The 15478-nt window shown below is 33.5% G+C and overlaps 3 protein-coding genes across 3 annotated transcripts; 1 reads left to right on the forward strand and 2 right to left on the reverse strand.

Annotated features, from left to right (window-relative positions):
* Positions 1 to 1950: 1950 nt before the first annotated feature.
* LOC127081378 (ras-related protein RABA1f) lies at positions 1951 to 3368 on the forward strand. Its single transcript, XM_051021642.1, has 2 exons — positions 1951 to 2474; positions 2680 to 3368. Exons 1-2 carry the CDS (start codon positions 2254 to 2256, stop codon positions 3110 to 3112), a joined length of 654 nt encoding a protein of 217 aa, XP_050877599.1. The 5' UTR covers positions 1951 to 2253; the 3' UTR covers positions 3113 to 3368.
* Positions 3369 to 3981: 613 nt separating this feature from the next.
* LOC127081388 (uncharacterized) lies at positions 3982 to 5943 on the reverse strand. Its single transcript, XM_051021650.1, has 2 exons — positions 5317 to 5943; positions 3982 to 4198 (listed from the first exon to the last, which is right to left on the reverse strand). Exon 1 carries the CDS (start codon positions 5648 to 5650, stop codon positions 5336 to 5338), a length of 315 nt encoding a protein of 104 aa, XP_050877607.1. The 5' UTR covers positions 5651 to 5943; the 3' UTR covers positions 3982 to 4198; positions 5317 to 5335.
* Positions 5944 to 8786: 2843 nt separating this feature from the next.
* LOC127081394 (leucine-rich repeat receptor protein kinase HPCA1) lies at positions 8787 to 13857 on the reverse strand. Its single transcript, XM_051021656.1, has 18 exons — positions 13602 to 13857; positions 13306 to 13426; positions 13142 to 13213; positions 12983 to 13057; positions 12819 to 12890; positions 12559 to 12723; positions 12389 to 12463; positions 12215 to 12286; positions 12053 to 12124; positions 11896 to 11964; positions 11632 to 11712; positions 11345 to 11482; positions 10758 to 11242; positions 10532 to 10678; positions 10298 to 10434; positions 9906 to 10125; positions 9588 to 9823; positions 8787 to 9468 (listed from the first exon to the last, which is right to left on the reverse strand). The coding sequence occupies exons 1-18, from the start codon at positions 13687 to 13689 to the stop codon at positions 8992 to 8994; spliced, it is 2802 nt and encodes a 933-aa protein (XP_050877613.1). The 5' UTR covers positions 13690 to 13857; the 3' UTR covers positions 8787 to 8991.
* Between the last annotated feature and the right edge of the window lie 1621 nt (positions 13858 to 15478).

Genomic DNA, 15478 nt, shown 5'->3' on the forward strand with positions numbered 1-15478 from the left:
TATGAACTATATTAGAACATGATCAAGCGAATGATAATTAATTTTGCATGTGGATTGAGAGATAACCTTATCCATTGAGTGAGTCAAAGTGAACTGAGAGACATGTTCAGTACTCATCAATGTTTAAGGATATTTTTCGAACTTTCCGGATAGAAGTTGGAAGCTAGAACGATGGTCAGGTAAAAGAAAACTTTAATTTGGTGATGTTCGATTGTTATTGTGCGACTTTTTTTCTATTGAAATGTGCAATTGCATGCGAGTTGATCCAGGAAAAATAACAATTTAAGTTTGGGGTTGTGATGACAGTCCGTTGTTGCATGAACTTAGTCGAAGAATCGAATTAAAACAATTGAAAGATGAGCTAAAATGAAGAAGAAAGACCAAAGAATGAGGATAAAATAACTAAGTTTGAAGATTGTATAATTAGTGAAAAATTGGGTGAAAAGGGGAGCAAAATAATGCAGCTTCGGGAAAAATCAAATGCACCATCGTGCAGCATCGCACGTGCGATAGGGGTATAAAAGTTGCATCGCGCATGATGCAAGTCATCACACGCGCGATGGTCTATTTTTCTAGGGGTTTTCTGACGCATCTGGTCCATTATGAGCTCTTTTTAAGGGGGATTTTTGCACTTTGATAAGGGTTACAAATTTTGGAGAACAAAATACAATTTGGAGAGCATCAAAGGAGATTTTTAGGGCATTTGAAGTCATTGGAGACCAGTACTTCAAGGGAATTCATATGTTATTTTCATCTATCAATTGTGGTATTGTAATATGAATTATGAATAGCTAAGCTCCTTTAGGTTAGGTTGTGTTATGATGAACTTATTTCAATATTATTGGGTAATATGTTTATTTGACTTTGTATGAACCTTTTGATCTATAATGTTATTCCATTACTTATTGTTCTTAATATTTTTTTATGTGAGATACTCTTTTAAATTGATTTTGCGCACATAGGAATACTGACCCTTAGCCTATGTGTTAGACCTAGAGCAATTGTTGTACTTACGCTAATTGAATATGAATAGGAGGCCCCGAGTAGTGGAATAGGAAATTAACATTTTGTGCATCGTCTAATCCTACTTACGTTGGCGGACTAGGGATAGAAAGCTCTGAGTAGTGGTTAGTGAGTTATTTCGTGAGGGATGAGTTATAACAACTTTGTTAATTCGTCGTGGAGTTATACAGATAAGATCATTCATACAAGACATCATACATTAATAATAGAGAAATAGTGGATTCTAAACACAACCTGACCGCTTTCTTAATTTTGTTTAAACTCTTATTTACTTTTTGCATTGCTACTCGAAAATCCCCATTTTTATTAGTTTTTATACATTACACACATTATGTCTTGTTAGATGCAGTCCTTGTAGATTCGATCTTTTTTATTACTCCGACATTATCGACACACTTGTCAAAAAGTCTAACATTAATAAACCGACTTGCTCTTTAAGTACTTTGTTATCAACAAAATCCAAGAGATATGAACAAATCTTGTTATAACCGATTCCAATCTTTATAGTTTTTTAATATCTAACTTTAAGTGTTATTTCCAATATCCAAAAATGATTTGTGTTTTATATATCCAAATTTTAAAATCCGAAATTGAGAATTATTTTAATTTTTTTCCAAAATAAGTGAGTAACACATGAAACTTAATGAGTTTAATATCTGAATATTTAATAATTCAACCGACATAATCGCAACAAAATCTAATAATATTAAATTAACTCGAATAATATCATTGTATAATTTAATTCTTATACACAATTGGTCAATCATTAGGTTATTAAAATTATTTAAAAATATTAAATAATAATATTATCATAATTTTACAATTTTAGGCAATTTAGTCATAATTTATAATGATAAATGTTTAAGGATTAAAATGAAAAATCGGTGAGTTACTAGTAAAAATTTGTTTGGCAATTAGGTTACCCTTGCGACAATTCCCAAAAACAAAAACAAAAACAAAAATTGCCAACAAAAAACCTTCCGCATAACACAACACAACACACACATTGCTGTTTCATTCAATTGTTACCTTCACGCTCTGTTTTTCTTTTTTCCTTTAACGTTATTCCAAATCTGGATTTCAAAACAAAGTTCTGCGTTTCTCTCATTATCATCAATAGATTCAAATCATAGCCATTTGAATCTAAAAAGAAAACGATCTTTTTTTGTTAATCTTCGATTCGTTCTCTCTCTAGCCAAACACCATTAAGAAAAAAAGGGTGTGTGGCAAATGGGGGCGTATAGAGCTGATGATGATTATGATTATTTGTTCAAGGTTGTTCTGATTGGTGATTCTGGTGTTGGAAAATCCAACCTTTTGTCTAGATTCACTAAAAATGAATTTAGCCTTGAATCTAAATCCACCATTGGTGTGGAATTTGCAACCAGAAGCATTAAGGTTGATGATAAGGTTATCAAGGCTCAGATTTGGGATACTGCTGGCCAAGAAAGGTTAACAACATTCCTTTTCTCTTGTTATACATTTTCCCATTAGGTTTTTTCTTCTTTTGATAAATGTATGAATTTCTATAATTTGATTGTGATAGATGCAATATATCTGTAGCACAGACAATTGTGATTACGTTGATATTTGATATCATTGTAGATTCTAACAGTTATGCATTTATATCTTTTTGATTGTGGAATTCCTATAAAGGTATCGAGCAATTACAAGTGCATACTATAGAGGAGCTGTTGGTGCTTTACTAGTCTATGATGTTACACGCCATGTTACATTTGAGAATGTGGAGAGATGGTTGAAGGAGCTGAGAGACCACACAGACGCCAACATTGTCGTGATGCTTGTTGGGAACAAAGCTGACTTGCGTCATTTGCGAGCGGTTTCAACTGAAGATGCAACGGCTTTCGCCGAAAGAGAGCACACGTTTTTCATGGAAACGTCTGCGCTCGAGTCCTTGAACGTTGAGAGTGCCTTCACTGAAGTGCTGACACAGATCTATCGTGTTGTGAGCAAGAGAGCACTCGAGATAGGTGATGATCCAGCAGCACTACCGAAAGGACGGACAATTGATGTTGGATCGCGGGATGATGTATCGGCTGTGAAGAAATCTGGATGTTGCTCTTCTTGAGCTTGAGCTTACAGTAAAAGTTTCTGTATTATTTTACTGTAAACCTATGCCATGTTTATATTCTTTTAGAGATCGGTCTTACCGCATGAAAATGATTGTCTAGACTCTAGAGAGAATCACTCCTAACTTTTGGCATTGGTCTGTAGCAAAATCTGTTCAATATTAGTTAGATGTTCAGGAAACAGGCACTTTTATTTTTCTTGGTTCATCTTTCTGTTGAAGCTATTCATTTATCTTATTTCAGGTTTATTGAATATCTACAGCGACTCGATTTAGATTCGTTTGTACTTTGCAGTCTATCAGTAATTTTAGCCGAAATAGTATTTGGTTGGGAAAAATAAGGTAGTTTCTTGCAAAGTTGAGTTACAGAAGTCGATTTCAACTTCTGTTGAGATTAAAATACTCGTCCTTAAGGTATTTGATTTTATTCGATTTTTCTTGTTTTACAAGTATTTGCTGAGAATGTTATCTAAATTAATTCAAAGGCTTCTTCATTTTGTTTCTTCTTGTCTAAGCAAGTAGTAGGTTGATCTTTACATGCTATCTTCACATGAGAGTGACGGATTTCAGAAGTTGCAAAACGCAGTTTGTTAAAATTAGCTTTTGACTATGTAACTCCAAAAACAGAAGGACTTTGTTATTATTTTGAAAAGTAACACTTCCTGTCTTGGGGAATGCAAAAATACTTTTTAGAGGTGCAGGGGTGGGAAAGGAATTTTGACAATTTTAAACATTATTGTTTTATGTTATACTAAGTACAGAAAAATGTCATTATTTTAGTCCATAATTATGATTTTGTCTCTTTGCTAGATGATGTGTTGGAGGTATGCTACAATGAGATGAAAATGACATGATAATATTTTACAAAATAACATCCAAAGGACGGGCTTATATTATGCTTTAAGTGAATGTAAAGTTGCATCTTGTAACTAAAAGTGAAAACAGAAAATGAAAACAGTTTGTTTTCTCAAAACAACAAGTTCTTAAAACTTCCATAGAGCATTGCAATCAAGGTGAGGCTTCAGGGCACTATCATTCTATCAACAAAAGACACCTCTGATGTGGCTTCATTCCAGTGAATGGGGCCTGCAGTTTAATTATGTGAACAAATAAAGGATGTGAGTTCATGAAAAAACATGAATATTATCATAATAATATGAAGTCAAACAATTTCTTCTGGCGATTTCTCCTGTATCAGATATCATCGTTTTATCAATCTCAGCTTATTCACTATAGTTCAGCTAACATATATCAAGTGCCAAACTATTTGTCTGAGTGAAACACTAAACTTGGAGATTGATTAATTCCTCATACGGCAAGATAAGGAAAGCACCAAAACTACGTTTGTGTAATAAATCCAACATAGAAAGTAAAGAAATTTTTTGAAGACCATGGGCAAGCAAATGGCAACTGCACAGCAATTTAGCATGCGTTTGGAAACTTACTCTCCAAGGTGAAAACGCGAGTCTAGCCAACTCTACAATTGTTAGCAAAAGGAATAACAATCAATTCTATAGCTCTGTAAAATAGGCATTAAGGATATGCTTGGTTGGAATAAAATCGAAGGAATGGAAGTGTATGGTATGTCCCAAAACATAATCTTTTTTACCAGCTCATTAGTCCAACCGAGCATAAGCTAAGCATGCAATTCTTCAAGGGTATATTTTAATACAACAATGTTATAGTGACTGATGCATCAATCCAGAAACCATAGGCCAGTTTTTGCAGTAGTATCATCACCAGATTTACAGACAGTAATATCAAAATGTTAGCCTTACAATAGATTCACGGCTGAATCAACCATCGCGGAAAGTTACCCTATTTTACATAGAAAATTTTCTTCAAACCAAAAACCACCTTATATAATTGTATTGCAACATCAACAAAAATCACATAAGCATACATTATTCACAAGCCACTTGAGGAGTTCCAAATACAAAATCTATCAATAAATGAACAATGATGCTATAACAAAAAAGCTACGTATTTCACAATCTCATTGTCTCTAACACATAGCAAAAGCTGTTTTATTACTCATTGATCTACCTATCTAGCTATACATAAAATTGAATGACCCAAACATATAAAAAAACAAACTTTATCACTTTTTCTCACTCCCAGCAACTCAATTCAAGCTCTGTCTACAATTACATACAACCACAATGAAAACAGAAAACCCCCAATTTAAAACGAAAGAAACTCACCCAAAAGAAGAGAATGAAATCACTGGGGTTGGGGAGGTTTGTCATTGTCAGGTTTGTTGTTATTGGAGTTGAAAGAGGGAATGGGATTTTCACCCTTGATGAACCAACCAAGTGCAAAGAAAGCAGTTCCAGCAAGAATGGCAGTTCCCCAAGCGTGAGAGTACCATTTACTGTACTGTCTGATGGCGAACTTCCATTGATCTCTCAGGGTTGCGGCATCGGGAATTGCCGATTCTGGTGGGTTGATATGGGTCTTGTTTCGTGAATATTTGGTTGATGCATGATCTACGTTTGAAGAAGGTGGAAGAGGGGTTTTCGGATTGTTCTCGCTCATGCTGGAAATGGAAATGGAAATGGAGGCAATGATTCTTTGCTTTCTCTATTATTCATTTGCAAATTACGATCATAACCTTATCGAAAGATTTAAAATAAATAAAACAAGGTGTCTAATATCACAATTAATTTACAAAATATAGTTACATACAACTTCTCACTATGTATTCCTGTTCTTCAATTTCGACTCCAATGTTTTGCAATGTTAGAGAATGAACAATGAAGTAGGATAAAATTGCACACAACATAGTTCTTACTCTTTCACATTTTTGAATCAATATACTAGTTCATCAATGAATAAAAGGATTAAACACAATCTTTATCGGATGATAAATAATTTCACAATTATATAGGACAATATTAATTAAATAACATTCATCAAACAAATTTCACACATCATCAAAATTTTAAAATAATATAATTATTGAAGAATACTTCAACAATGATTAGTTAGTAGTATCTTAGATGATTAAATAAGCATCGATTTTATCTCATAACTTTTCTACATTATTCTCTCTCTTTTTTTAGGGTAAGTTACCTTCTTATAAAAACAATAATCAAATTTAAAATTTAATGTATTTATCTATTTCATTGATCACGCTACTCTAACATGTATATATTATCTTGGGAATATCTCAATTGTAGATTTATGTATTTTCAGGTATAGTCAAGTGATCTAAGATGGTGAAATTTATGGATAACAAAGTTGCAAGACAAACTAAGTAGTTGTTCAGTTTTGATGATGACACAATTTGAAGTCAAACATTTGGTGAAGATAACTCGAGCGGTCAAAAATGCTAAAGATAGTTGATCAAATTATCCTCTTGAATCAAGTTATGCTCTTGATTTGAAGATCAAGACATTTGTTTAAAGTTAACACTAGAGTCCACCAACTTTTATGTGAAGACTTTTGTTTCAAGAGTCAATCCGGGTTTAACCTTTCAATTATCAGATGATGGTATTCAATATGAATAAAACATCATTAAGAAGACTCAAGGTTCTTGTACTCGGAGATAAATATGCCAAGAATTGAAGTCTTAGAATTGTGAAATAGAGAAAGCGTGAAAGCTCGTCTGATCGTGTTTGTCTGAATGACCAGTGTCTAGTAAAGACACAAGTATTTTTAGAAATATTGTGTCAAAAACACACAAAAATAACATTTTAGAAACCCCATATTTTTCATTTAAACCACAAAAAAAATTGTTTTAAGGCCTTCCCAATTGATTAGGAAAGTGCCTGATTGATTTGAAGACATTTTTTAACCGATTAGATCTTTTGCCTAATCGATTGGATCATACTTAGTTAAGTCTAAAATCGATTAAGACCGTCTCTTAATGATTGGTAACGACTATATATTAAAATCTTCCATTTGTGATTGATTAGTCAAATCAGTCAAACATTGAATAGACTTATGGATTATTTTCAAATTTATACCACGCCGTGACCTATGTTGGGGTGTCTGGGAGAGTCTGAAGCACCAATAAGACTAATGCTCCAGGACCACAAGAGAGGGAGATGCCACATCTCAACCCAAAACCTTAAGGTGTTAGGTAAATGGGTAATCTCTCTTATAAATCCAATTTCACCCATAGGCGATGTGGGAGTTTAACCCCCCACACTTGCACCCAACATTCTCTTCCACAAGTGTGAGTCTCCCACATCCTATAACAAGATCCAACACCGGATTCAGTTCCCGCTCCCCCACAAATCCGAACCACGATTGTGATACCAATATTGGGGAGTCCGGAAGAGTCGGGAGCAATAATGAGACTAATGCTCCAGGACCACAAGAGAGGGAGACACCACATCTCAACCAAAAACCTTAAATTGCCGGGGTTGGTTGAAAATATACATGTTAAATAAGTCTTACATCGTTTAGTTTTATTAAGGAATAGAGAGTCCAAGGCTATATATAGGATACAAGTTCTTTGAAGTCCACCTCGCTTAATTTTGTGAAGAAAGATGGATTCCAAGGCTATATATAGGATTCAAGTTCTTCATTCCAAGATGCACCATTCAAAAGCACTTTAAGCTTATTTGACTTTCTTTGTTCTCTTATACTCTTGTATTATAGTGTTGTGAAATGTAGTTAAATATTTGTTTTGGATGGTTTTGGTGTACTGAGGGTTTGGGTTAGAGTAAGGTATATTATGTGTTGTAACAATTTTCACATATTGTTATTCTCTGGATGTCTATTGACAACGACCATGTTTTTTCTCCGGTTTTACAGTTTCCACGTTATGTTCTTGTGTTCCTCTTTTTCTATATGCTCCATTTTGTTTTTCCCACTGTGCAGTTTGGGCTAGAGAAAATTAATGGTATAATTTTTTTTTGATTTGTGCAAAGTTCAAGTTAAATATGTATTGATACAATCAAAATTACACAAGGTGCAAGATTATGTCGGTGGTTGAAGAGCTTCTTGCCAACAAGGAAGTTGCACCATAATATTTCAACCTGATTTTCGACATGTGAAAATTCTCGAAGTGGTTTAACTTCAAGTGAAGTATACTCTTCTTTAGGTGGTATGATAATTTTTTAAAACTATGATTGTCGGTGAAGACAATGTGAAATTTTTGGAATGGTTTATCTTCAGTAAAATTTATTCTTTATGATAAAGTATATGATTGTCGGTGACGACAATATAAAATTCTTGAAATCGTTTATCTTTAAGTGAAATATTTTCTTCATGAAAGAGTATAATAGTTTTTAACACTATGATTGCCGATGAAGACAGTGTGAAAATTCTTGGAGTGATGTAACTTCAAGTGACTATATTCTTTATGGTGGAGTATGATTGTCGGTGAAGACAATATGAAATTCTTGAAGCCGTTTATCTTCAAGTGAAATATATTCTTCATGAGATAGTATGTTAGTTTTTAAAATTATGATTGTCGGTGAGGACAATGTGAAAATTCTTGGAATAGTATAACTTCAAGTGACTATACTCTTTATGGTGGAGTATGATTGTCGATAAAGACAATGAAAATTAATGTATTATTTTTAAGGAAGAATTACAGTTTTTTGATCCCCTATTTTGAACTATTTACGCAAATAGTGTTCAAGTCAAAAACCTGACATTTCATAGTCTTTTGAAAATTCAACCTTAAAATTCAAATATATTACATAAAAATAAAAAATTCACAAGAATATTTTCATGTCTAGAGTACAAATTACAATCTGGAACCCATATTTCTTCTTCCCTTCAAGCAGAGCCATTGTTGATGTTAACAATATACACTTTCCATGCTATGAATGTACTTTCCTAAAGCACCACCTATGGGAGTTCAATCCAAAATTGACACACCTAGACCTCAAGCTTTACAAAAGAAAACATACCAAAACTCATTGAGGATCTACCCTTATTGTTGGAAACATTCCACTATATTCAAATTCACCATCATTCACATAAGGATGCTTACCATTCCCCGCACCCGCTTCCTCATATGTTTCTGTTGTTGAAGTTGATTCAGAATTCGGGTTCACTCCAACAAGCTCGATTATGCTCTCGATCTCTTTTGCAACCTCGGCCATCGAAGGTCTATCAGCTGCATATTCTTTCACACACCTCAATGCAAGTTCCACATACCTCTCTAAACCTTTTGGTCTTGTCCCTTTCAGTATACTTTGATCAAGAACCGAATGAAGGTTGTATAAATCTTTCGATGTATCCATTACCCTCATTACCTCTCTTACAATGTATTTTCCTTGCTCTATTGGCTTTCTTGATGTTGCTAGTTCCAGCATTAGCACTCCAAAGCTATATACATCACTCTTTTCAGTCAATTGTTGGGTCATGTAATATTCAGGATCCAAGTATCCCTTCATAGAATAAAAAGAAACATGTTTTCATTAGCTATAATTTCAGTTTTATTAAAGAAACTTTTCTTAACAATTTTAAGGCTATTTAAAGATGAAAGTGAAAAGCATGTTATACAAACCATGGTCCCTTTGACTTGAGTAGTAACATGGCCTCTATCGCTATCAACAAGAAGTTTGGAGAGACCGAAATCAGCCACTTTAGCGACAAGGTGATTATCAAGTAGGATATTGCTTGATTTTATGTCTCTGTGTATGATTGGTGGGTCTGCAAGTTCATGTAGATAGGTCAGACCCCTGGCAGCACCCAATGTAACTTTGAGCCTCCTTATCCAATCCATCCATATCCCAGATTTTCCTGCAGTGACAAAGTCGAACGCATATTTGAGTCTATTATGATACCATATGGTACATGAAGATTGTTGAAGAAATTGAAGTACCTGTAAGACTGTCCATTAAAGTTCCATTTGGAACATACTCGTAGACGAGCATTTGTTCGCCTTTCTCGTAACAGAAGCCAACGAGACTAACGAGATTCTTATGATGGACCCTTGATAGAAGTTCAATCTCAGTTTTAAACTCAACAGCACCCTGCATAGATTCTTTTCCAGCCCTTTTGATGGCAACCAATTCTCCGGTGGGAAGAGCACCTTGGTAAACCTTATAAATGTGAATGACTAATTAGATTTCGCAGTAAGCAAAAAGCGAACAATTTGGAAAAATACTTGTGGTGAATGTTTCTGGCATAAACGATATCAATGAAACTCTTTCGATATAAAAGAAGACATAGGATTGAATAAAAGCGAAGGTATGTGATGTCATTAACAAAAACCTGTCCATAGCCGCCCGATCCAATAGTGTTGGCTTCTGCGAAATTGTTGGTGTATTTCCTCATCTCATCAAATGAAAACCATCGCGCTCCTTTCAACTGCGGAGCAGCTCCACTATTCTTGTTCTGTTCCCAGTTTACTGCATTTAAAATGATAATCGAATCAATAAAAAACACTAGTAGAAAAATTCCTTGCTAAGTACAAACTAGGCCAAACTTGGAGTAACCAATTCTTACCAAAAGGGTTCAACTCGGAAGATCTTGTTCTTTTTTTGCGAATAATGTATAGCCCTATAAGGATCGCCAGTACAAGAAAGACCAATATACCAACTACCGCACCAATTATTGCGCCTGTATTCGATGACTTTGATCCCTTAGGTTCTCCTAAGTAATGTAAAAATGACACAGTTAGTTAGAGAGGAGAATAAGACAGAATAGACAAATAGTTAATTCGGAAAATCACCTCCATAATATGAATAGCTAAGACCAATGAAGATGTAAGGGGAGAAAAATGCTGGAGGCGTGTAAATTTGGTTGCTAAGCACAAAAGCAGCTGTTGAAACTCCAGTGGTATTGAAACGATCGGCTTGAGAAGGGAAGACATTAAGAGTCAACTGAAAATTATCAGTAGATGTAACCTTGATAGGATTACTAAGAGAAACCGAATCCACTGGAATATTTTCTTTTCGAAAAGTACTCATCAACGACTGCTCAATTTCCGCGTAGTAACTCGTGTTACTATAATTGGAGAAACTAAAAGCTCTAGATGATAGATTTCCAATGTAGGGAAATGCGCATTTACAGTTTGGGCTGGCAATTTGATTGTTACTGCATGAAGGAGTTGGACAATTATTCGTTGGTGTCGAATACGAGGGAATGACTTGAGGAGCTTTGCAGTAAACCTCATTAGAAACTCCATTTTCAAGACAAATCTTGTTTTGACCCAATCTGCAAAAACATTAGATAAATTTCTCAGAACAAAAATCAGTGTCAAGTAGTTCAATTCGAGTCCATGCAAAAAAACGATATCATATGTATAATGAAGCTTACCTCAAGTCGAAATTCAATTTTTGGTTTCCCATCTCGAGGTCGGTAATAGCATTGTTTTGCAAGTCAATGAGTTGCAGACTTCTTCTGTAGCCACTGCTGAGATTTAATGTGCCACTGAGCTGGTTGTCCTTCAGTATTCTGTTAGACAAATTTCAGTAACTATGCATAAGCTGATTTTCATGAAAAGCTTATTGAAATAAGTCCAAAATGTAAACTGATTAACTACATTATATGATAAGATAAATTCAAATAAGCTCTAATAATGCGAGAAGGATGGAGAAACATACACTGTCGTCAGATCTGGGAGACTAGAAGCATAAACCCATGAAGGAATATCAGAAGAATTGAAATTATTGTCACTCAGATCCCTGAAAACAGTTTTTTCATAAGAATCTGCAAATTAAAATCATTGTATAATGCATAATGCATGATTTATATGCCTATGTTTTACATATAGTTGTTGCATGATTCATATGATTATAATTAAGTATTTGATCTTCTTTCAAAGCGATAAATAAAGTACAACGTAACGTCCGAGTTATACTACTTACACGTAGGTGAGACGAGTCATTCCAGTAAAATCCGGCAGAGAGCCATTCAGTTCATTGTGAGATAAATAACTGCAAAAATATATTCAATAGATTCTTTAGGAAAAGAGCTAGTGATAAATATGAAGCTTATTAAGTTGTGTTTCTTTGATTTTCTTACATCTCGCTAAGTTTTTCGAGATTGTTCAAACTGTTAGGCACTCTCCCGCTTAATCGATTCTTGTCAAAGCGTCTGTATACAAGAGAATATATTCAATTCAGCCGAAGAAATTCAGAGATAACATAGATTATGAGATTGTAAGTGAAGCCACAATATACTTACACCACTTCCACTTTGCTCAGAAGGCTTAAACTGCTAGGAATACTGCCGGTTAGTTGATTGTGGTCGAAAAGCCTGGCAAAATACAAACGGTCCTTATAAGTTTATAGACGTTTATGAAAATTTTAAATAGAATAATTCGAAAATTACGAAATACCGAAGCTAATTTCAACTTACACATGTTCTAGAATCATGCTGGAGTTAAAAAGTGTTAGCGGTATTGGACCTGAGAGTTTATTGTTCCCCAAATGACTGCAAGAATACACATGATAATCGTCGATCATTCATTGAAATGAAATGTTAGTGTAGAAATATCAAGTAGAAATCGAAAATGAGAACACACATACAAGTGTTGGGCCTTAAGGAGCATGTCAAGACCTGGCTGCCCTTGACCATCAGAGACAGGAATAGACCCTTCCAGCTGGTTATCATCAAGATCTAACCAATCAAGGATGGCTAGATTTCCAAGAGTGCGCGGAATGTTTCCGTTGAACTTATTCGAATTCAGCGCTCTGCGTGAAAATCAATAACGCGATAAGTGGTTCGTAAATGCGTTATCTAAGTACATGAAGATGATATAGCAGAACTATGAAGTTGGAATCCTTACAAAAAGGTCAGCTTTTTTAAAGATCCTATTGAATCAGGAATAGGGCCAGAGAAACCACAGTTAACCAATGCCCTGGAAAAAACAGTTAAAACAAAACATATCATATCAAAATCATACTAATTCAATGAAGAAATTCAGTTTGTAAAATAAATTTCTTTACTCACAAGGAATTGAGGTTTTTCAAATTCCCAATTTCCTTCGGAATCGTTCCTGTCATGCCTGCGTTGTACGAAAGATCGCTATATGAACAAAAACATCATCTTATTAGTTTAGCTCTACAACTGAAGATTGCAAAAACTTCAACAGAGAAGTAGAAAATGTACAGTGTGTCAAGTTCAGATAAGGACTGAATTGCTGAAGATAGTTCTCCCTCCAAATTCAACCCCGGTAGTTTCCTGAAAAAATTAGCACCCTTTTCAGATTCAATTAATTTTTACAAAGCAAGGAAAAAAACAATTTGAACGGAACAAAGAAACCAAGAACTAACAGTTCGATGATTCTCGAATTGGCGCAACGAATTCCATCCCAATCACTTCCACAAGGATCAGAACCAACCCAATTTAACGGTTTGTTTTTCCATGATTGTATGAGAGACGAAAGAGCAGTAACTACATAACACAATTTCTATCAGAAACTAAACTCTCCAACAATGTTGCTCATAACTTCAAACTATACAAACTATAAGTCAACTCTCAAATTTTTGAATTTCCATGCACAAACATGGATTTTCACATTCATAATATATATGGCATAAAAACATCACAAAATTTGAATGAAACTTACAATCTCCACTATCTGTCTGTGATGCAACAATCAAAACTTGGAACAGAAGTAACAGCAGAAGAGGAAACAGTTTATGTTGATGTTCCATTACTCAAAAGACTTTTTTTTTCTGATATTGAATTGAATCAAGAATCAAATAATAAAATTTTTCAAAGATGTGTATGACAAGAATGTTTTAACAAGGAAAGAAACAAAGCCACCTTGGTATAAAAAAATAAAAATTAAGAAAACAAAAATCAACTTAAAATTTTAGAGCAGACGCGTTTTAAGACATGGCATGCTAACTAATTCATTTTACTAAGTCAATGCCTTTTACATTCAATTTTCAACTATTAGAATTAGTATGGAGTTTAACTTTAATTCCAAAATATTGCCACTAACTTAATTAATATATTCCAACTAGAAATCATATTTAAAAATCACACCGTTCATATTTAAAATTAGAATATTTTATTATTTTAAAAATCATATTTTTATTATATTTGAATCGTCTAATCTCGATGTAATGATTATAAATATCTTAATTGCGTGAATGCGACATTTACTAACTGCGGTAATTTTAGATTCCATTATTTGATTACAAAATTTACTTGTGATAAAATGATACAATTGAACAGCTATTTTGCCGTCCTAAATGATGATAAGGTAGTAAATAATAATAACAACTTATATTATTATTAACACCATGAACAACAAAGCACATACATAGGCTAATACGAACAATAAGTTGGTGACAAAAATTAAGAATAAGTTGGTGTCAAATATTCGTATTATGCACAAGTGTCAATGAGGAATAAACTTAATTAAAAACGGTTGGATTTTGTGATATTCGAAGCTTGAATGAACTATTAGAGTTCTACATAGTTGTTTGGACAGGCTTTTGTATTAGAGTAACTTGGAGCGGAAACCGAAGTGGATGCTAAGGGGACATCAAAATTTGTACAAGACAAAAACAAAGAAACAAGACATAAATGGTGGAAGATTTTCCTCGTCTGTTTTGTATTAATTGAGGATGCGTTGAATTTATGTTCAGTGTGTTTTAAGAAACTCATTTTTTTTTTTTTGAATAAGATGATAATTGAAAGATAGATGAATATTGATAGTGCCTTTTTCACTTTATATATATATACTCCCTCTGTTCCTTTATAAGTGTCACTTTTTTGTAAAAAAATTTTTTTTTTTTTAATTGTCACTTGCAAAGTTCAAGGTATTATTAATTGCTATTTTGTCAAAATTACCCCTATATAATGATTGCAGAGAGAGAAAAAGTAAAGTGAATGTAATAAATAATTAAAGGTATTATAGGTAAAAGAGGAATTATTATTTGAAAAGTAACAATAATGATTAGCTTCCTTGGTATGTGTAAAAAGTAAAAAAGTGACATTTAAAAAGAAACGGAGAGAGTATATATATATATATATATATATATATATATATATATATATATATATATATATATATATATATATATATATATATATATATATATATATATATATATATAAAATCGAATGTATCCCTAATAATTCTAAACAAAATATTTAGTAATTATTTACAATAAAGGTTATAATGGAATGTATCCCTAATAATTCTAAAGTCGTCTAAAAGTTATAATGGAATGTCCTTCGTGAATATATCTGCAATTTGTCTCACATCTGTTGTAAGTAGTGGAACCATTTAGTTAATTGTGCGTTAGTGTTAACTTTTAAAATATTCGCTTTTGCGAGTTATGAAATTCTGGTGTAGTCAGAGTTCAGATGTTCTACTCCAAGTCATGACATCTGATCCAACATTGTTACTAATACAGCAAGACAGTTACACAAATTAAAACCCAGTGCTAATATGCACACATTCACAGATGTCACGACATCTGCTAC

The sequence above is a fragment of the Lathyrus oleraceus genome, chromosome 1 (assembly GCF_024323335.1).
Source record: "Lathyrus oleraceus cultivar Zhongwan6 chromosome 1, CAAS_Psat_ZW6_1.0, whole genome shotgun sequence".
NCBI classification, from domain to species: Eukaryota; Viridiplantae; Streptophyta; class Magnoliopsida; order Fabales; family Fabaceae; genus Lathyrus; species Lathyrus oleraceus.